Raw genomic sequence first — 17,218 nt, forward strand, 5'->3', positions numbered from 1 at the left:
ATCAATAAATTTATTTAACTGAGTTGCAGCACTAGTTATGTTTATTTTTTTATTATTATTATTATTTCCCCCCCCCAGCCACTCTGGGGGGCTTACAGAATATATAAAACATAATAAAGCATCAAACATTAAAAACATTAAAATGAATATCCCAAAACAATCTCATGAAATTTACGGTATTGAAAATGCATCCAAGTTTCACTGTATAAAAGCCACTGTAGCCTATCTATTTAATTTATTTATTTCATAAAATTTATGCATCACTTGATTGTAAACAACAGCAACAACAACAACACCCTCAAAGCAGTTTTCAAAACAATAAACAATAAAATCAATAAAAAATTTACAACCCTACATTAAAACACTTGAAGTGGTTCACATGTTGGACTAGAACTTGGGACACAAGGCTTCAAATCCCGACACAACCTAATCCCCATGAAATTCATTGCATTACCTTCGGCTAATCACTGTATTTTAGCCTAACCTAAATGGGAACGGGTTGAATTGTATACACCACCTTGAGCTTCTTAGAAGGAATCTAAGAATCAATGCAGAAATTATATACGCAAAAGCTTGCTTTGCACCTTGAAATGAATTATAGAGACAATATTTCTTCAGTCAGATAGTAAAACCTTGGGATAGGCTGCTATCAAGCCTGTTTGTTCATTGCCATTTACATAGATGATGCCACATTAGTAGTAGTAACAACAACAGCAACAACATCATCATCATAATATGATGACGAAGAAGAAATTCTTACTTCAGATTGGAGCAACGTGCACTCGCCTTGTAATCACCAAGAAGTTTGCTTGTATATTTTGCAACTTCTTTATATGATTTTCCAGAAACATTTGTTTGCTTGCAGACATTCCTAAATTGTGGAAGGGAGGACATGATTTCTATGTTGTATATATATATATATATATATATATATATATATATATATATACTCTTGTATCTGCTGAACAGGGGTTACTGGATTTTTCACGAATCCTTTTTCTTCTGTTGTTTCCTTATTGATTTACAAAGAAGTTGTAGTTCTCAAAACATTCCCAACACCGTCAAAGAGCAACAAATTTCCACATAAGGATATGAAAGCAAATTCCTACAGTGATAATTTCTCCCCCTCACCCCCAGTTGTTGCATACAGGTGATGTGACATGGTGCATAAGTTTGGGAACATGATATTTACTCTGACAGGAAAACGATGCAAAAATTACTTTTCATTCAAATGAAATCTTTTAAAGACTTCTTCAGTTATTGGGGTTATTAAGTCAGAGGTGATGGAAGAGAAGCAATGTTTCTGTAAAGGGCAAAGTTGGCTGCAGAAAACAATTTCTGTTAACTTACTTTCACAATGTTTAATCTCAAATAGCTTAAATCTATTAAAAACACACACAGACACACATGTCTAGGATAGAGTTAGCAGCAACAATAAGAGAAGATGGCGGAAACAGATCTAGGTCAGGAGCTCTAAAATTTAAGCACCACATTCCCTCAGCTTAATCTGTGGCAGTGAGTGAAGCTGAAGCCAGTGGTGGGTGTGGCTGGAGCCAAAAATTGAACTGGGCTACTCTCTCTCTCTCTCTCTCTCTCTCTCTCTCTCTCTCTGCCACTCTTTACACACACACACACACACACACACACTGTTTTTTCTATCATCCTCTGAAAATCTTCCCCTTCCCAACTCTACTCTGATGCCAAATTTAGCCAAAAAAGTGACCAGCCAACTGTATTCCTGCTCATTGCTCTTACACTTCAGACTACTACTACTGTTGTTGTTGTTGTTGTTGTTGTTGTTGTTATTATTATTATTATTATTACTACTATGACTACTACTACTACTACTTTATTTATAAGCTGCCCCTCTGACTAGGTTGCCCAACCTATACTGGTTTTGGAATTATTACTGAATTCCTTAATCATTGATAATGGACCTCACCTGATTTGCCTTGAAGATAATATTCTGAACTGCTGTGAGTCACAACCCTATGAAATGTATTAGTGCGTATATTGATGATTCTGACTAGCGCTGAATACAAGACTATGGACTGAGCTATACAGCTGCAAATAAAACGTTTTAAATGTGTTCTAAAGTGCAATATACAAATATGACACTAGGCAGCGACAGTGAGCTATGCAAAATTCAATGTGTTTTTTAAAACTTTTTTTAAAAATCATTTTCACAGCGCTTTTTATATGTGTGTAGATTCCACCCATGCCAAAGTCAGAATGCTATTATCATTCTCCTAGGTATAAATACCACTGAAGAGGTATTACGCAGGGACCTACTACCAATGGTGTTATGTAATTGTACTGGCAAATCATGGCTCCTGCAATGCGATTGATCAATGAGGTATGATTCAGACATTAAGCACCGCTGATGCCCATTGATTACAATGGAAGTATGCAGAACATGCATTATTTCCCCATTGAAGTAGTTGAACTTAAATGTGCTCAATTTTGGCTGGATTGTACCCATTACTACAGAGTACCAAGGAAGCTTTCAAGGCTGTTGAATGAGAGTATTATTCGAATAATAATTTGGTTTACATCCAAGGATGTTTTAGTAGTGTGTAGCAGTTAATCACTGTCTGAGCATATTCTCAATGTGGGTGCATGCTTGGAGCAAATTTTCCCATGATCATGATGCTGTTTACACAATCAAAGGAGAGCCAAAGACCTCTAATTACTTGAGAGCTTTCCCCACTCTCAGAATCCAATCTACCTTTGATCCAAGGATAAATAACTTCCCTGAAGGAATGGGTTTCCCAAATCTAAAATCAGTCTGAAATGGGCCCCAAAATCCATTTTTCCTTCTCCAAGGGTGCATTAGCTAAAAACCATTAACTTGAGCTCTTGAGCAAATGCATAACAAGAACACAGCTGTATAAACAAAGCTCTCTCCTTTATCAGTCCGTGACGCCTAACGAATGGCCTTGTCCATTCCAAAGTGGAACAGGGATGGCACGTCTGGGTCTTATCTTACATCCTGACCACAAAGACACACAGACCTTATCAGGTCTGACAAGAGACCCGGGAACAGAGCCAGGAGGGCTCTTAGAGTTGGTGACCTCTTGCTCCAAGATAAGAGTATAGGAACAGGAACAGGAACACCCTTTTATGGTCAAGATTACAGGAACATGAAAACCCTTTTATGGTTAAGAGTACCGGAGCAGGAACATCTGTGATGTCAACTTGTGTGTATAAGCTGACGTGGTTGGATTCCTGGGGAAGGGGGAAGAGGATGCCTGGAGGATATATATACTGCATGAAATTTCTGATTTCTTTGGACTTGCTGTGGACTGACCACGCAAGTGCCTTCTTCTATCCGGAAAGCAGAATAAACTCTTTCTCTGAATCATCATTGGTGTCATTTGACTTCCTTCCTCCTGTCTGGGAGCAATGCAGACCCCACCAGTTGGTAAAGTCTAAGAAGGCTACACCCCCAGATTCCACCTCCAAGTGTCTTACAAAATGCTGGTCATTCACTAAAATGATGTTCTAACTGCACATCTAAAGAAGGTCATTTGGACAGTACCCCAGTTTTAATGAACAAAGGAAACGGTTAGAATATCCACCAGTGTAGTGCAATTTTAATACTTTATGAAGGAGTTAAGATCCCAACTGAAGGAACAATCTGAAAGCTCCAACCTGACCATCCTTACACAAACTTTTGATCAGTATAACTTTCCTTCCCATGGAAATCGCATTTGCTATATTTTTAGTTGATTCCGACAGAGTGAGAAGCCATTACTCGCATCCAATTTTCCACATAACTGCTTCTGACTGCTGTCCCTTTTAAAGTCTTTTCAGGCTATCCATCCAGAATTAACTTTCTTTTAAGAAAAGGCCTTTTGTGGTTTATAAATTTTTAAATGCAGGATGGGAGCTGCCAGAACAGCTTTGGAGAGCAACCAAAGATTTGAAGCAGTCTCCGTAACATGAAATGAGGTACAGCTCCGACTGCACCTGGAGACAGTACCTCTTTCATTCGCCGTCTTCGGAGTTATGACACCTCTGGCTTTCGCCTCAGAACATCAGGAATTTTCCTTCAAACTGGCTTCTTGGAACGAGGCTTGTGCACTATTAGGGGATAATTTATCACATCATATTTCTCTGACTTGAGAAATCCAGCTTTTTCTTCTTCTTTTCAACAGAGTGGTATTAAAAAAGGAAAGAGAAAGAGGAACACGACAGCAAGGGCTGCTAAACTCATGCAGGAATCTTCAGATGGGGCCAGAGATAATGGACAGTGGGGACTACAAGAGAGCTAACAGGCAGCTGGGGGATAGTAGTCACCATCAATTATAACTGTACATAAAACTTCTCATTAAATTCCTGGTCCTCCATTCTTCGCCTGTAATTCACAAAGAGTTTCATTGATATCTGTTAGGCTAGTTTCGCGAGAGACCTCTGGTCGGCCAGAGTGAATTCTTCTCAGTAGTATAACACTGCTTTCCATCCTTGGTGGTTCAAGCATCTTTGCATTTAATGTGTGAGGATTTATTTATTTATTTTTATATGCAAATTGCATCGGAGGAGGAGGGGCTGATAATTGAAGGAATCAGAACTGGCACTGGAGGGGAATTTAACTATTCCCCTCCCCCTCTGCAATGCAGAGAAGGTACCCCTTTCCAAAGCTACTGTTTCCTTGGGGGTGGGGCGAGTAGGGGAATCCCCCATTGTAAAATTATTGCAACTTTCCCTCCCCCCAAAAGCTGAAACAACATGCATTTTTTGGTAAAATAGAAAATGCAGGTCCAAAGATGTCTATGTGTCATCTTGGCTCTGAGTAATTGTGGGAAATATTTGGGGTGGTGGCCCTGAGAAAAAAAGAGGACAGGATTATAAATAGTCGTTTTGTACAACTCAAACATTTGGGCTCCCTGTTACCTTTCACCCAATATCTGTAAGTGAGACATGTTTTAACTAATTTAGTATGAAGATGTAGCTCACTTAGAGATTGTACAAACCTTGAGTTATGATTGCTGCCATAAATCAATCCATAGGAATTTTGGTTGGATATATAAAGTAATTGCTGAGATAGATACAGGGGTACCTCGGGTTACAAACGATTCAGGTTACAGATGCTTCAGGTTACAGACTCTGCTAACCCAGAAATAGTACCTCGGGTTAAGAACTTTGCTTCAGGATGAGAACAGAAATCGCGCGGCTGCGGCAGGAGGCCCCATTAGCTATAGTGGTGCTTCAGGTTAAGAACAGTTTCAGGTTAAGAACAGACCTCCAGAACGAATTAAGTTCTTAACCCGAGGTACCACTGTAGATAGATAGATAGATAGATAGATAGATAGATAGATAGATAGACAGACAGACAGACACACACACACACACGAACACGAACGACCAAATAGTACCTAACTCCCACTTGATTGAACAAAATGTATCCAACAATTAGTGATCAATGCTGAGGGTGTAAAGAACCCAATGCAAATTTGGTAATACAGACCTACTGAGAATCCGCATTTACAGAAATAACATATATATCATTGGCTACAGTCTTCCAGGCTAAATCACAGAAAACATAAAGCTGCAACGGATTAGAGGGGTCAATGAGGCCAGTCATCCCCCAACAGTGTAAGACAAGTCCCTGTCAACACTAGAGGGAAGGCACAGAAATCAAGGAGGGAAGGCAAGGGAAGGAAATGATAATAACACAAGGGAGAAAAGCAGGCAAATGTTTAGGCTGTGCTTCATTTGGACTAGGAAATTGATGTGCTTCTACCCTTAATTCTAACATTTATGAATCAAGCTTTTTCAATACACTGGAACCTGTTTGAGAAAAAATAGTATTTTTCAAACAAGCACCGAGAAAGGCAAAAGAAGAGAAGTGCCTTCAGGAAGAGAAGTTGTCTTTGCACGTCTTTTAACACGCAGCAATTGCATTTGGCGTTTTGAGGGGGGGAAATAGTCAATAGAGGTCTTGTGAATCCTGGGGAAGGACATACTAATTTTAATGAGCCACAACTACAGTGGTACCTCGGGTTACATACGCTTCAGGTTACACACTCCACTAACCCAGAAATAGTGCTTCAGGTTAAGAACTTTGCTTCAGGATAAGAACAGAAATCGTGCTCCGGAGGCGCGGCGGCAGCAGGAGGCCCCATTAGCGAAAGTGGTGCTTCAGGTTAAGAACAGTTTCAGGTTAAGAACAGACCTCCGGAACGAATTAATTACGTAACCAGTGGTACCACTGTATAGGCAAAGTGGTCCCTGTTTTCTGCTATTGCACAACAGGGAGAATTTTAACAAAAGGCTGCAGCCGACATGTGATGGTAATTGAACATTAGGTGTCTTGTAATGATTTATCACCAAGGGGATTTGCAGAACACTCGTGGCCAGTTAGCTTTTGGTAAGGGAGGTCAGGATTCATAATTGATTAACAGGTGGTAGAGTCATTGTGCCCGGAGGCCATATTGATGCTATAAATTCCCTATCTCTGCCTCATTGAGCTTTGGGCCAGAACTGTCTCTCTGTGTGTGCTCTAAACATTGCCAATTCCTTTGGGGAGACCAGAAGGGAGCTGAATGGAGTTCCAGACAAGCTTTTGGGATGGCCCTATTCACACCACATCCATATATCATTAGAAGACGCAGCATGTCACTTACTTTTTGAGTATTATGCGATTGGTTTAAGTCTTGTAATGAGAGATCCCCAAACGCAGTTGAAATCCACAGGTTCAGATTGTGTGTGTGTGTATATATATATATATGCGGGTCTGAGCAAAGGTTTCGGTACAGTTGGATCCTGAGAGTTAGGACTCAGTGAAAATGCAGTGTTATGAATGCATTACAACACCGTGACACCAGAGGGCGCTGCAGAGCTGGAACCGCAACTCAATTATTTTTTCAATTCTGAGCTTTACAATGGTTTTTTTGCAGAGCGTATTCAGAGCGGTTTTGTAATAGCTGTGTAGATTTAGCCTTATAGTGAGTTCCTGTGTTTACCATTCCTGATCTGTATTCACCTCTGAACTTCACTCTGTTTTTAGATAAGGTAGTTCTTTTACTATTGTGGTTTTCCAAAATGTTTCAAGGAACTCTGGGCTTTCTCAGGAATTGGTCAGGATTTCATCAGTGGGACCCCTAGGGCTTGAAAGAAAGCTTATCCACTGCTACTGACCTCCCCTTGCGAAGCCCATTGCTAGGGAGTGCTGGGTATGTGCTGGCTGTGTTCTGGTGTGTAGTCAGGTCCAGAATCAGCAAGCATAGCTGGGCAACTGTTAAGTTTGGTTAAAATGGTTATATACGCATCACCCCTAAAGAGGAAGTGCATCACCAAAAAGTAACAAAATAGGGCACATATCTGCATAAAAATTGTATATCCTAATTTATATGTAGAGATGCAAATGTCACCATTTTGTAGATACAAAATGGCCTAGCTAAATCTAGGAAAATGGTTTACTCTATGGTTTTAACCCCTGCATGCTTTCACTAGAGCTAGGCGTGCTGGTTATATATGGGGCTGATTTATCCCACAGTGTACTCATGCAAGGCAGGTGCTGGCATTTTTACAAGGGCTTGGATACCTTTTTACCAGGAATTAAGGAAATAAGAAAAAGAATAAACCATCTAAAGTAACAGGGGAAAGTGAGAAGATTAAGCTTTGGAGAACGGTGATATACAATGACTTCTGATTTATTGGTGATAAAATGGAGTAGTGATAGTCGCTTGTGAATGATTGTATATCCCTATAAGTGGCGCAAAGCCAGAAAAAGCCAGGACTGGACTCGGCCGCTGCTACAATATTTTTGTTCGAGTACCTGTCATGTTCAATGCCAGCAGCTGCCATAAATTATAAGATGCTCAGTCTGAGCCTTCAACAAATAAGCACTCTGGTGAGAGATGCTAGGTCAACGCAGGAGTGCAATATGTAACCAAGGCTCTTTGGGAAAAGGAACTCCAGTTTTCTCTTTCTCATAATACAAACTGAAGACAGCATTCAATCAATGGCATTTATAGGGATTTGCAACAAGCAAGAAGTTTGTTTGATGAAAGAGATGAACCTGGGAATGCATTACAATGAGATCCTGTGAAGCTTTGTCACGGTTGTGGCCTTTTCCCCATAGATGCTGTGGTATATTACCACAGTGCATTGATGTGGGGCTGCCTTTGAAGACTGCAGATATTTCAGTGAGTTCAGACATAAAGGTAAAGGACCCCTGACAGTTAAGTCCAGTTGCAGACGGCTCTGGGGTTGCTGCGCTCATCTCGCTTTACTGGCCGAGGGAGCCGACGTTTGTCCGCAGACAGTTTTTCCAGGTCATGTGGCCAGCATGACTAAGCCGCTTCTGGCAAAACTAGAGCAGCGCATGGAAATGCCGTTTACCTTCCCGCCGCAGTGGTACCTATTTATCTACTTGCACTGGCGTGCTTTCGAACTGCTAGGTTGACAGGAGCTGGGACCGAGCAACGGGAAATCACCCCATTGCGTGGATTCGAACCGCTGACCTTCTGATCGGCAAGTCCTAGGCTCAGTGGCTTAGACCACAGCGCCACCCACGTCTCCAGTGAGAACATGGATGCAAATAACAACATCAACAACAACAACAACAGTTTATTTATACCTCGCCCATCTGGCTGGGTTTCCCCAGCCACTCTGGGCTGCTTCCAACACAATATTAAAATACAGTAATGCAAAATCAAATGCCTTCACTTTCTTGCTTTTCTATCATGTTCCCGTTGAAATCTGCCTTTCAGAAGGACTGTACTGTAGAGTCTACCTCAGTAGCTGCCTTTCCTTATGACCATTGACATACGACCAACCTTTGGCCTCCGTTGTTTAACTTGGGATGGGGGTGGCTGGAGGGAAGATTGTGTTAGAATTATGTGCGACCCTTTTTCACTGGTAATCCTTTGTGAGCTCCTCAAATGCCTCAGAGAGGAATGTTTCTGTAGAATTGTGTTGTTTTACAGATGGTGCAAACACCTCTCCTGGTGCTTTGCGGATAACAGGGAGGTGGTGGGTTTTTGTGTGTGTGTTGTTGTTGTTTTCTGCAGATGTCCAAGTGTCAAGAGGGTTTAGCTATTCTTTTAGCAGACGCAGTTTGGAAATCCCCGAGTGTTTTAAAACATAACTCTTCCTCGCTGGAGCTTCCCTTCTTCTGGCTCCTGTGGCATTTTCAGGGATGCCTTTTGTATTATTCTTTCCATGAAATAGAGATCCCTAACCTCTGGATTCCACCCCTCCCTCCTTTTCGGTTTCCTGCTTTTAAATCAAAGCCGTTTAAATCAGTGTCGGGGAAGCATTCCCAGCTACGTTTGGTGCGTTAAATCTTGCAAATGTCTATTCTGTACAAAAGGGATCTTAATCCTGGGCTATGTGAGGGCAGAATTTGTTATGTGGTAGTAATGGAGATGTATCTCAAAAAGACTGATGCCTCCATCCCTGGCATTTTATTGTCAGTCATTGGCGCCATCAGCAGAACACAAGGAAGGCTTTTGTTTTTTAGTAATTTGGTAACCCTTGAAAAACAGAAAGAAGTATATTCTTTAGCAGGGCTCTGGGGAACCACACCCTTCCCCACCTATTGTGATAATATAGGCTAAAACACTGTAAACATTTAGGTGCCAGCAGTTTTGCTTTGATGATGATGATGATGATTGCTGAGAATTGCAATCTCTGTTTGGCTTTGGGGGTGCAGTGAGTTTCGGGATTTATTTATTTATTGCATTTACGCAGCTGCTGATTTTAGGTTTTATTTTATATTTGTATAGAATTTGTTTTCAGACAAATAGGGCCAGTTTGAGAGTTTTGCCTTCCACATAGCAACTGTTACGATTGTGACTCAAAAAAGGCATTAGGGTGAGAGGGATATGTAAAAATCTCTGGACATGCTGGTAAAGGGGTCTAGGTTGAAGTTCTGTCCAAAGGTCCAGATGGGGGGTGAGGGGCTGATGGGCCAAAGGGCTTCCATTCGGTGGGGGGGGGTGTCACTGTAGTTGACCTGTGTCTTGAAGACACCATTAACCCAGAACCAACCGTTGTGAATAATCACCCAGTAGTCGGAATGGATTATACATACCCAGTGCCTAAGCCTAAGCCTACTGTCATCTGTAAACAATAAAGTTGTGGCCAATTTAGTTCCAAGATCTTGTTGTGTTGTTTTTGTTGCTACTTCATGGGCCCGCAAAAAACTTCTCAAACTTGGCTTGTTCAATGCTCTCTGCGTGTGTTTGCGCATGCAAGTTCCAATATACATGTTCAAAGTTTCTGTGCACATAATGGCCTCCCCATTCATTTCAATATCAGGAGAATCTATTTGTAGTTAAGGGGAAGGCAACTCACCCAAGAGATTTATGTGCACCTCAGAGGATGCACAGAGTTTTGGACCAGAGCCCAGGCAAGTCATCACTTGAGTTTCTATATTTACCTTTTGGGTTATACAGGGCACGGAAATGATTTGTGTAGATGAACGTGGTTATTTTATACTTGACAGATTTAAACTATGGTTGTGGGGAGAATGGCTGCTTTTTAAAAAGCCATACCCTCCCTTTCTCATCATGGCTAAAGCTATGAAAGAATGCCAGCTGCTTAAGTAGGAGGAACCAAAACTATTCCTGCAACTGCTGCCATTATACAATAATTATGTTTGTTGCAAATTATGTTCTGTGCAATTCTTACTTTGCTAGCAGCCGGGATAGAAAATAATAGCAAGTAATGTTTTCCTATTATGTTAACTTGGTTGTTGTCAGCAGGGGGGAGGGGAAGACTAATGCATCTCTAGCAGAGTTATAAATTTTCTAAAATATCTGTGCACAGCATTATTAAAAATAAATAAATCTGTGTACAAAGAATTTCTGCAAAGCAACTGGCACTCTAATTCAAACAATTAGCATTAAGCTGTAAAAATTCCAAGCACCCAAATTTAGCTGCCCCTTTAGCGCGGCTCTTATTTTGTTCAGCTCAGGGATCCAATTGGATACCAGATTCATATCTTTCACAAGCAGCCGTGTTGCTGCTGCCAAAGGGTCTTTGGCATCCCTGGACTTCTCAGATGTCTTGTAGCCTTTATGGTGTCCATTTCCACTTGGGTGCAAATAGTTCTTCTGCCCTCCCCAAAGACTGACGTCACTGACGGCAAGTGCATTTAGATGCTCAGCAAATGTCTGCCTGGAACTTCATTATTTTACTGCGCTTTCTAAAAAAAAAAGTCGAGAGTGGACTGCTCTTCTTCGATACCTAACTTGCAGAACTCTAAGTGGATTGAGCCTGATGTTCTGACAAACACCAGGCTTATGTCCCTCAGGAAACTGGCTGCCAAGCCCTCTGAATATGCTATTTTCATTGATATCATCTATGCGTCTGTGTAAATAGGCAGAATGACCGCCTCCAACAAAAAGTCAGTGGTAAACTCCTTGGCCAAAATATTTGACCCGAATGCTTTACAAAACCAGCGACCTTCTAGTGAAGAGGAAGACTCACCTGCTCCCCAAATTTCAAGCAAGGATGTCAGCCCCCCTGAACAAATGAGTGGGCTGGATATTGCTTCCTTGGATCAGAAAATAAGCAGGTTGTTGACTGGGCAAGACAATGTCCTTCAGAAGTTGGATTACTTTTCGCAGGAAATCTGCTGTATGGAAAAGAACATGGCGCTCTTAAAGGAAAAAGGAAGGGACTCTGGACTCCGACCGTCCGCCATAACACCTGAGAAGCCGAATGGTTCTGATGTCACAACATTATGCCTAGAAATTGACAAGAAGCTTGCCGACATGAACAGAAGCGCCGAGCAACAAGCCAAAAGGTTAGATGGGCTTGAGCAATTGGTCCTGGGAGTCCAGCAACTCCTTGGCTGTTTGGTAGAAAAACTGAAGACTTCTACCATCACAGACCTCATCTGCAGAAATGAGGTCCCTCATAAGCTCCTTAGAGTCGGTGGCTACCTGCGGAAAGATAGATCGGGAAACCTTTTCAGGATGCAGACGTTCTCGGACAAAAAGGATGCGCTGTTCAGCAAATGGAATGAAAAGGTGAGCCCAGCTATTTAAGAGCCTAATGTGCTTTCCCCCCCTTCCCTCCTTTGTGCTCAGTGGAAGTTGTTTTGGGCTAGATCCAGATCTTCTGATACAGGAAAGGTTCCTTCCATTTGTGACAGTGACTCAGATCCAGCTGAGGCTCCTCATGGGAGGAAGGGAGGGGAGGGGATAGCCAGAGATTTCCTTTCCACGCTGCAACTCCCAGCACCACCTGCACCATTCTGGAGGGTTCAACCTCAACCCTTCAAAGCCGTTTGGGAAGGCGCAGGGGCCTGCAGATAGAAGGGAGAAATTTTCCATCCAGGGCTCTATCTATATTTTTAGCGAAGTTCTGCCCCAGGCAGCCCTGGATCCAACCCCTTGTTTACTGTAACAAGTCATTCAGGTTTGGATTTTGTTTTTATTTTTTAAAAGCTCCTAATTTTGAGCATTGTGAGCAATGCAAAATCACACCATAATAATGGCACATGCAGCTTTGTCTTAATGTTTGGGTAACAGTATGCCCATTCTAGAAACCACAAATAAGGGAGAAATCCCACTCTCGTTATTCTCAGTTATTATTTCAGCACAACCTGTTTCTAACAAAATGTCAGAATTTATTTCTGAGACTCTGGTCGTTTGGAAAAGTGCTTTATGAACGTAAATTACGGTAATATAAAGTACCTCCATGCAGATTCTGTGTGCCATAATATATTTTAAAAAACCCAAACAAAGTGGCACTTCTTAATATTTAATTAAAGGTATTTGGCACTTTCATTCAGTAGAACTTTACATTTTCAGTTCCCTGAACACCTTTGCTGCAGGTTACGGTTTTTTTTGTAAAATATAAAAGGAACGCTGCACATGTAACAAGCTATTTCAGGATAGGCATGGGTGTAGATATTGAACTACTTTAGATGTAACACTAAACCATAGTTTAGCATTGCAGGAGTGAACCTGGGTAACCCTTGAACGCCCTAGTCCTTCAGAGCAGTCACAAGGGCAGTTTGGGTGCTTTCACTTCCATTTTAGATTAACCATAAACAAACTACGATTCATTCTAACTATGGTAGAAACAAACTAATATCAAACCCAAGTTTACGATGCTGGCTTGTTTTTGCAAACCACAGTGAAGATTAACCATTAGACCATAGTTAAGTGTTATAGGAGAACCTGGCTATTAACTAGTGGCAGGCGGGTGTCCTCTTCCACACAAACCATTCAATTCTAAATCAGTTCCATTATTAGAAATGAACCCAACCCTTTCAGTCCTTTTTTTGGATCTACTTCATTGCCACAGAGATTTTGAAATGTGATAGGAAAAAATGGAGTTTCACAAACTGGTCCCTAAGTCCATTGCTAATGAAATATACTCGGAGTCAAGAGTGGATTTCATGCTCTTTATTCAGCTCATAGTGGTGAGGAGGAATGGAAGTTCCCCCACAATATCTGCTTTATATACATTATTTACACAATGAGCTGCATGTGATTGGCTAATTCCTGGATTCTCCTGTAGGCCAATCAAGTTGTGCATTCACTTCCACCTGGAGCTGGACTAGGTGGCTCCTGCAGACCAATCAGACTGCTGCATTTTGGATCCTATTCAACTCAGTGCATAACAGCTAATATGACTGGAACGGAACTGCTTCAATTCATAAGTAATAATCATATTTTCTACAGAACATTCAAAGTGTTCAGTGTGCATTATCTCAGTGATCAATACAACATCCCTGTAAGTGAGGCCTGCATTATTATCTCCATATTGACCATGAAGCTTAGACAACAGTGTCTTGCCTTCATAGTCGGCCTCTAGCCGAGACAGGATTTTAACCAGGGGCTTCATAGTGCCCAGCTCACAATACTAGTCATTTCTCTATACTCATTGACTTATTAACTAGTTCATCTAACTTTAAGACTTTTCACTGCTGCATTCAGGGGCTTTGCAAAAGCATTATCCTTAAACAGCCCCACTTCCTTGTTGGATAACGCCTGGCTGGAGTAAACACATGTAATTCAATAAGGGCCAAGGGAGTCTGGGCAGCAGCAGGACAGCATCTTGTGAAATATTTCCTTTCAGTCTTTCAGGCCAAGGTTTCCCCATATAATCTAGATTACCTTGCAAGCACCGTTTTAAAATAGCGATAACCTAATGGAAAACCAATGTGTTGTGTAAGTGAATGAAACCATAGGAAGCATGCGTATACAAGCTGTTTCGGGGTATCAAAATGAATCCATTGCAGGATGCAAATACATTTTAATCAACATTTAGGTTGTATATTGGTCAGATCTGCTGTTATTTGAACAGTGTCAATTTGGGATAAAGTCCCACAGATTTAAACAAGAGACAAAGAGATGCATATGTGCAGTCAAGGAGCCATAAAAGTGCTAAACTTTAACGGATTGCACCTAATGTTACTGTGAACCATGAATTCTAAGTCTGATTTATTTCGGTAAATATTATGTGGCGAAAGGCTGTATCTGGAAAAGCCTGCTCAAGATTTCAGTCCTTCTGGGTAAACAATGCTGTTAGTTGCACAGATGTGTGTCTAAAGAAGTCCAAATGGGCAAGATTGTGACACAGTGGAAAGCATAAGTAGTGTTTTAGTCTGAATGGTATAGGGACGCAGGTGGCGCTGTGGGTTAAAGCCTCAGCGCCTAGGACTTGCCAATCAAAAGGTCGGCGGTTCGAATCCCTGCGGTGGGATGCGCTCCCGCTGCTCGGTCCCAGCACCTGCCAACCTAGCAGTTCGAAAGCACCTCCGGGTGCAAGTAGATAAATAGGGACCGCTTACCAGCGGGAAGGTAAACGGCGTTTCCGTGTGCGGCTCTGGCTCACCAGATGCAGCTTTGTCACGCTGGCCACGTGACTCGGAAGTGTCTCCGGACAGCGCTGGCCCCTGGCCTCTTGAGTGAGATGGGCGCACAACCCCAGAGTCTGTCAAGACTGGCCCGTACGGGCAGGGGTACCTTTACCTTTACCTTTACCTAGTCTGAATGGGGCCATATTCCACCTCTGAATGGGGCCTCCTGCTGCCGCCGCGCAATTTCTGTTCTTATCCTGAAGCGAAGTTCTTAACCCGAGGTACTATTTCTGGGTTAGCGGAGTCTGTAACCTGAAGCGTCTGTTACCCAAGGTACCACTGTACTGTATTGTATTGTGTTATACATCAGAGTCATTCAAAGAACAAGATGAGTCAGAATAGACTGGAAGTGCCTATGTTAAAATTAGCCAAAATTCCTTTTTCTCAGCTTCTTTTGCATAAGGACATTCAGATTGTCTATATGAATGAGGTCATCTCACACAGTTGACTTTATGAGCTGCTGAAATCGACAAACACTCTCTGCACACCATCTTATTTCAACTGGGGCTCCCTGAAAATAATCTGTGCATTTACCATCTTGTTTAGAAGCCTGTAACATCCACTGAATTCATCACACACACCTACACCTGTTTCTTGAAAGAATTCTATCTCCTGACACATTGGTTTTACCACTTTTGTTGTAAAATAAAGTCTTTCCCCCCTTTCTCCAGGTACCAAAGTTTGTTTTTTCAATTAAAAAAAAATATCCAGTAGTGAAAGGGGATATATCAGATCCCCAAAATTATAATGCCCATGCTTTCCCAAGCATGGTAATTAATACTTGTGTTGGGAAAAGTAATGGTTAAAATAACCCTAAGAATTCATACCTTATGATCCAGACTTTGAACATTTCATTCACGGCAAAATGAACTTTTATCAGTAAATGTTTTGAGGGCAGCCTCCCAGCAGCATATCTCTGGGCTCCCTTAACACCATGACTATCAACTTCCAAGGAGAATATTAAAGCACTTTTATTCCTCAGTATTTTTCCATATTGTTAGATTTGCCATTTTAGTTGTAATTGTAATTGTTTTAGCATACCATTGTAATATACTTTGTGCTTCCTTCTGAAATTAAACGGGGGTACAGACATGAAATTAAACTTGCCTAACCAGACTGTATTTTAAAGGAATCCAAGATCAGTCTAACTGTCCATGAAAATAATCATTGGCTCAAGCTCATAAACCACAGCTGGATTTGTTAAACATGCATATTAAGTAAAACCAGGCTATAATTCAGATTTTCTTGAACAAACATTGAAATGAACTCGCTGTAATTCATTACAGCTGGGTTTGTCTCTTTCTTTCACTGCGACTGCCTGTCATGTTAGGCCCAGTATTTACTGTTGTTCTGAGTGCAATTGTCATCATTCACTCTACAGGGAGGGAAAACAGTGGTTTTTCTATAGAACTACTGAAAGCTCCGAGGCTTATTCCAAACTGGATTGCACTTAAGAGACATGTATCATCAAGGCACTATTTATTTATTTATTATTGCTAACCATATAGTCAGTGGACTGTGTTGAGGTCTCTTCTTGCTTAGGCTGTGCTTGTTTCTTTGTTTAAAAATTATGAATAGGTTTCAAATCTTGGGATGTGTCCCCCCCTCCTGGTTTTCTGATACATCCCTCATGTTTGGGGAGGGTGTGTGCAGTTTTGACAATGGATGCAACAGTATCACCAGGCTGAACTTTGGAAATAAAGGGAATAGTTAACTTCCATCTTCCTCAGCTCTGTGATTTGGCTAGAAGCAGTTTCCCAGAACTGAAAAGAGTGCTCAAGCTATAGAGAAAGATCAAGTCTTCAGGTGGTATCAGGGTGCTGTCAGCGGCTCCTGGCTGGTTGCCCAGGAAGTTGCAAAGACAAGGAAAAGTTTCTTACAATCCTTTTTTATTTCAAACTTTACAGAGAGAGGCTATAGAACCCAGCCTCTTGGATAATGGCATCTTGAGTGACTCTCCACCCCCCATCTCTCCCACTTCTTCATTCTTCATCCTCATCACTGAGGAGATTTCACCCCTCCCATATCCAAGAATCTCCTGACGAGTCTGCTGATTCTCCAGAGAGGAGGAGCAGTGTACTGCTTTCTACTTATTCAGCTCCAGCACCAAGTCAGTCAGTCAGTCAGTCAGTGTGTTGGAGAGAGAGAGAGACTGAGTGTTAGAGATCGTGTGTAGAGATAAGGTTGCTGCTAAGAGCAGCTGCAGACACTCAGTGCTGCATTCATTTATGCTTAGACCTATTTAGCTCTGTATATAGTTTTGTATTATAGTTGTAGTTATAGAATAAAAGAAGATATTCTACAGAGCTGCTCTCCGAGTGGTTTATACACTGCTAGACTTTGCTAGACTCTGCTGTGCGACGACTGCATTGTGGAAGTGAA

At 41.6% G+C, this 17,218-nt stretch overlaps 1 protein-coding gene across 2 annotated transcripts in view; it reads left to right on the forward strand.

The window, feature by feature from the left end:
- Positions 1-17,218, forward strand: part of MYLK4 (myosin light chain kinase family member 4) — a 95,044-nt gene that overhangs the window by 50,022 nt on the left and 27,804 nt on the right. The window contains exon 1 of one of the 2 annotated variants that reach the window (XM_079984968.1): positions 11,053-11,990. The exons of the other annotated variant lie outside the window; for it this stretch is intronic. Coding sequence (XP_079841094.1) covers positions 11,343-11,990 — 648 coding nt within the window. The 5' untranslated portion in view covers positions 11,053-11,342. Of the gene's footprint in view, positions 1-11,052; positions 11,991-17,218 lie in introns of those variants that run through there. 2 annotated transcript variants of the gene reach the window in all.

This window comes from Podarcis cretensis (assembly GCF_951804945.1).
Source record: "Podarcis cretensis genome assembly, chromosome: 7".
Classification (NCBI taxonomy): Eukaryota; Metazoa; Chordata; class Lepidosauria; order Squamata; family Lacertidae; genus Podarcis; species Podarcis cretensis.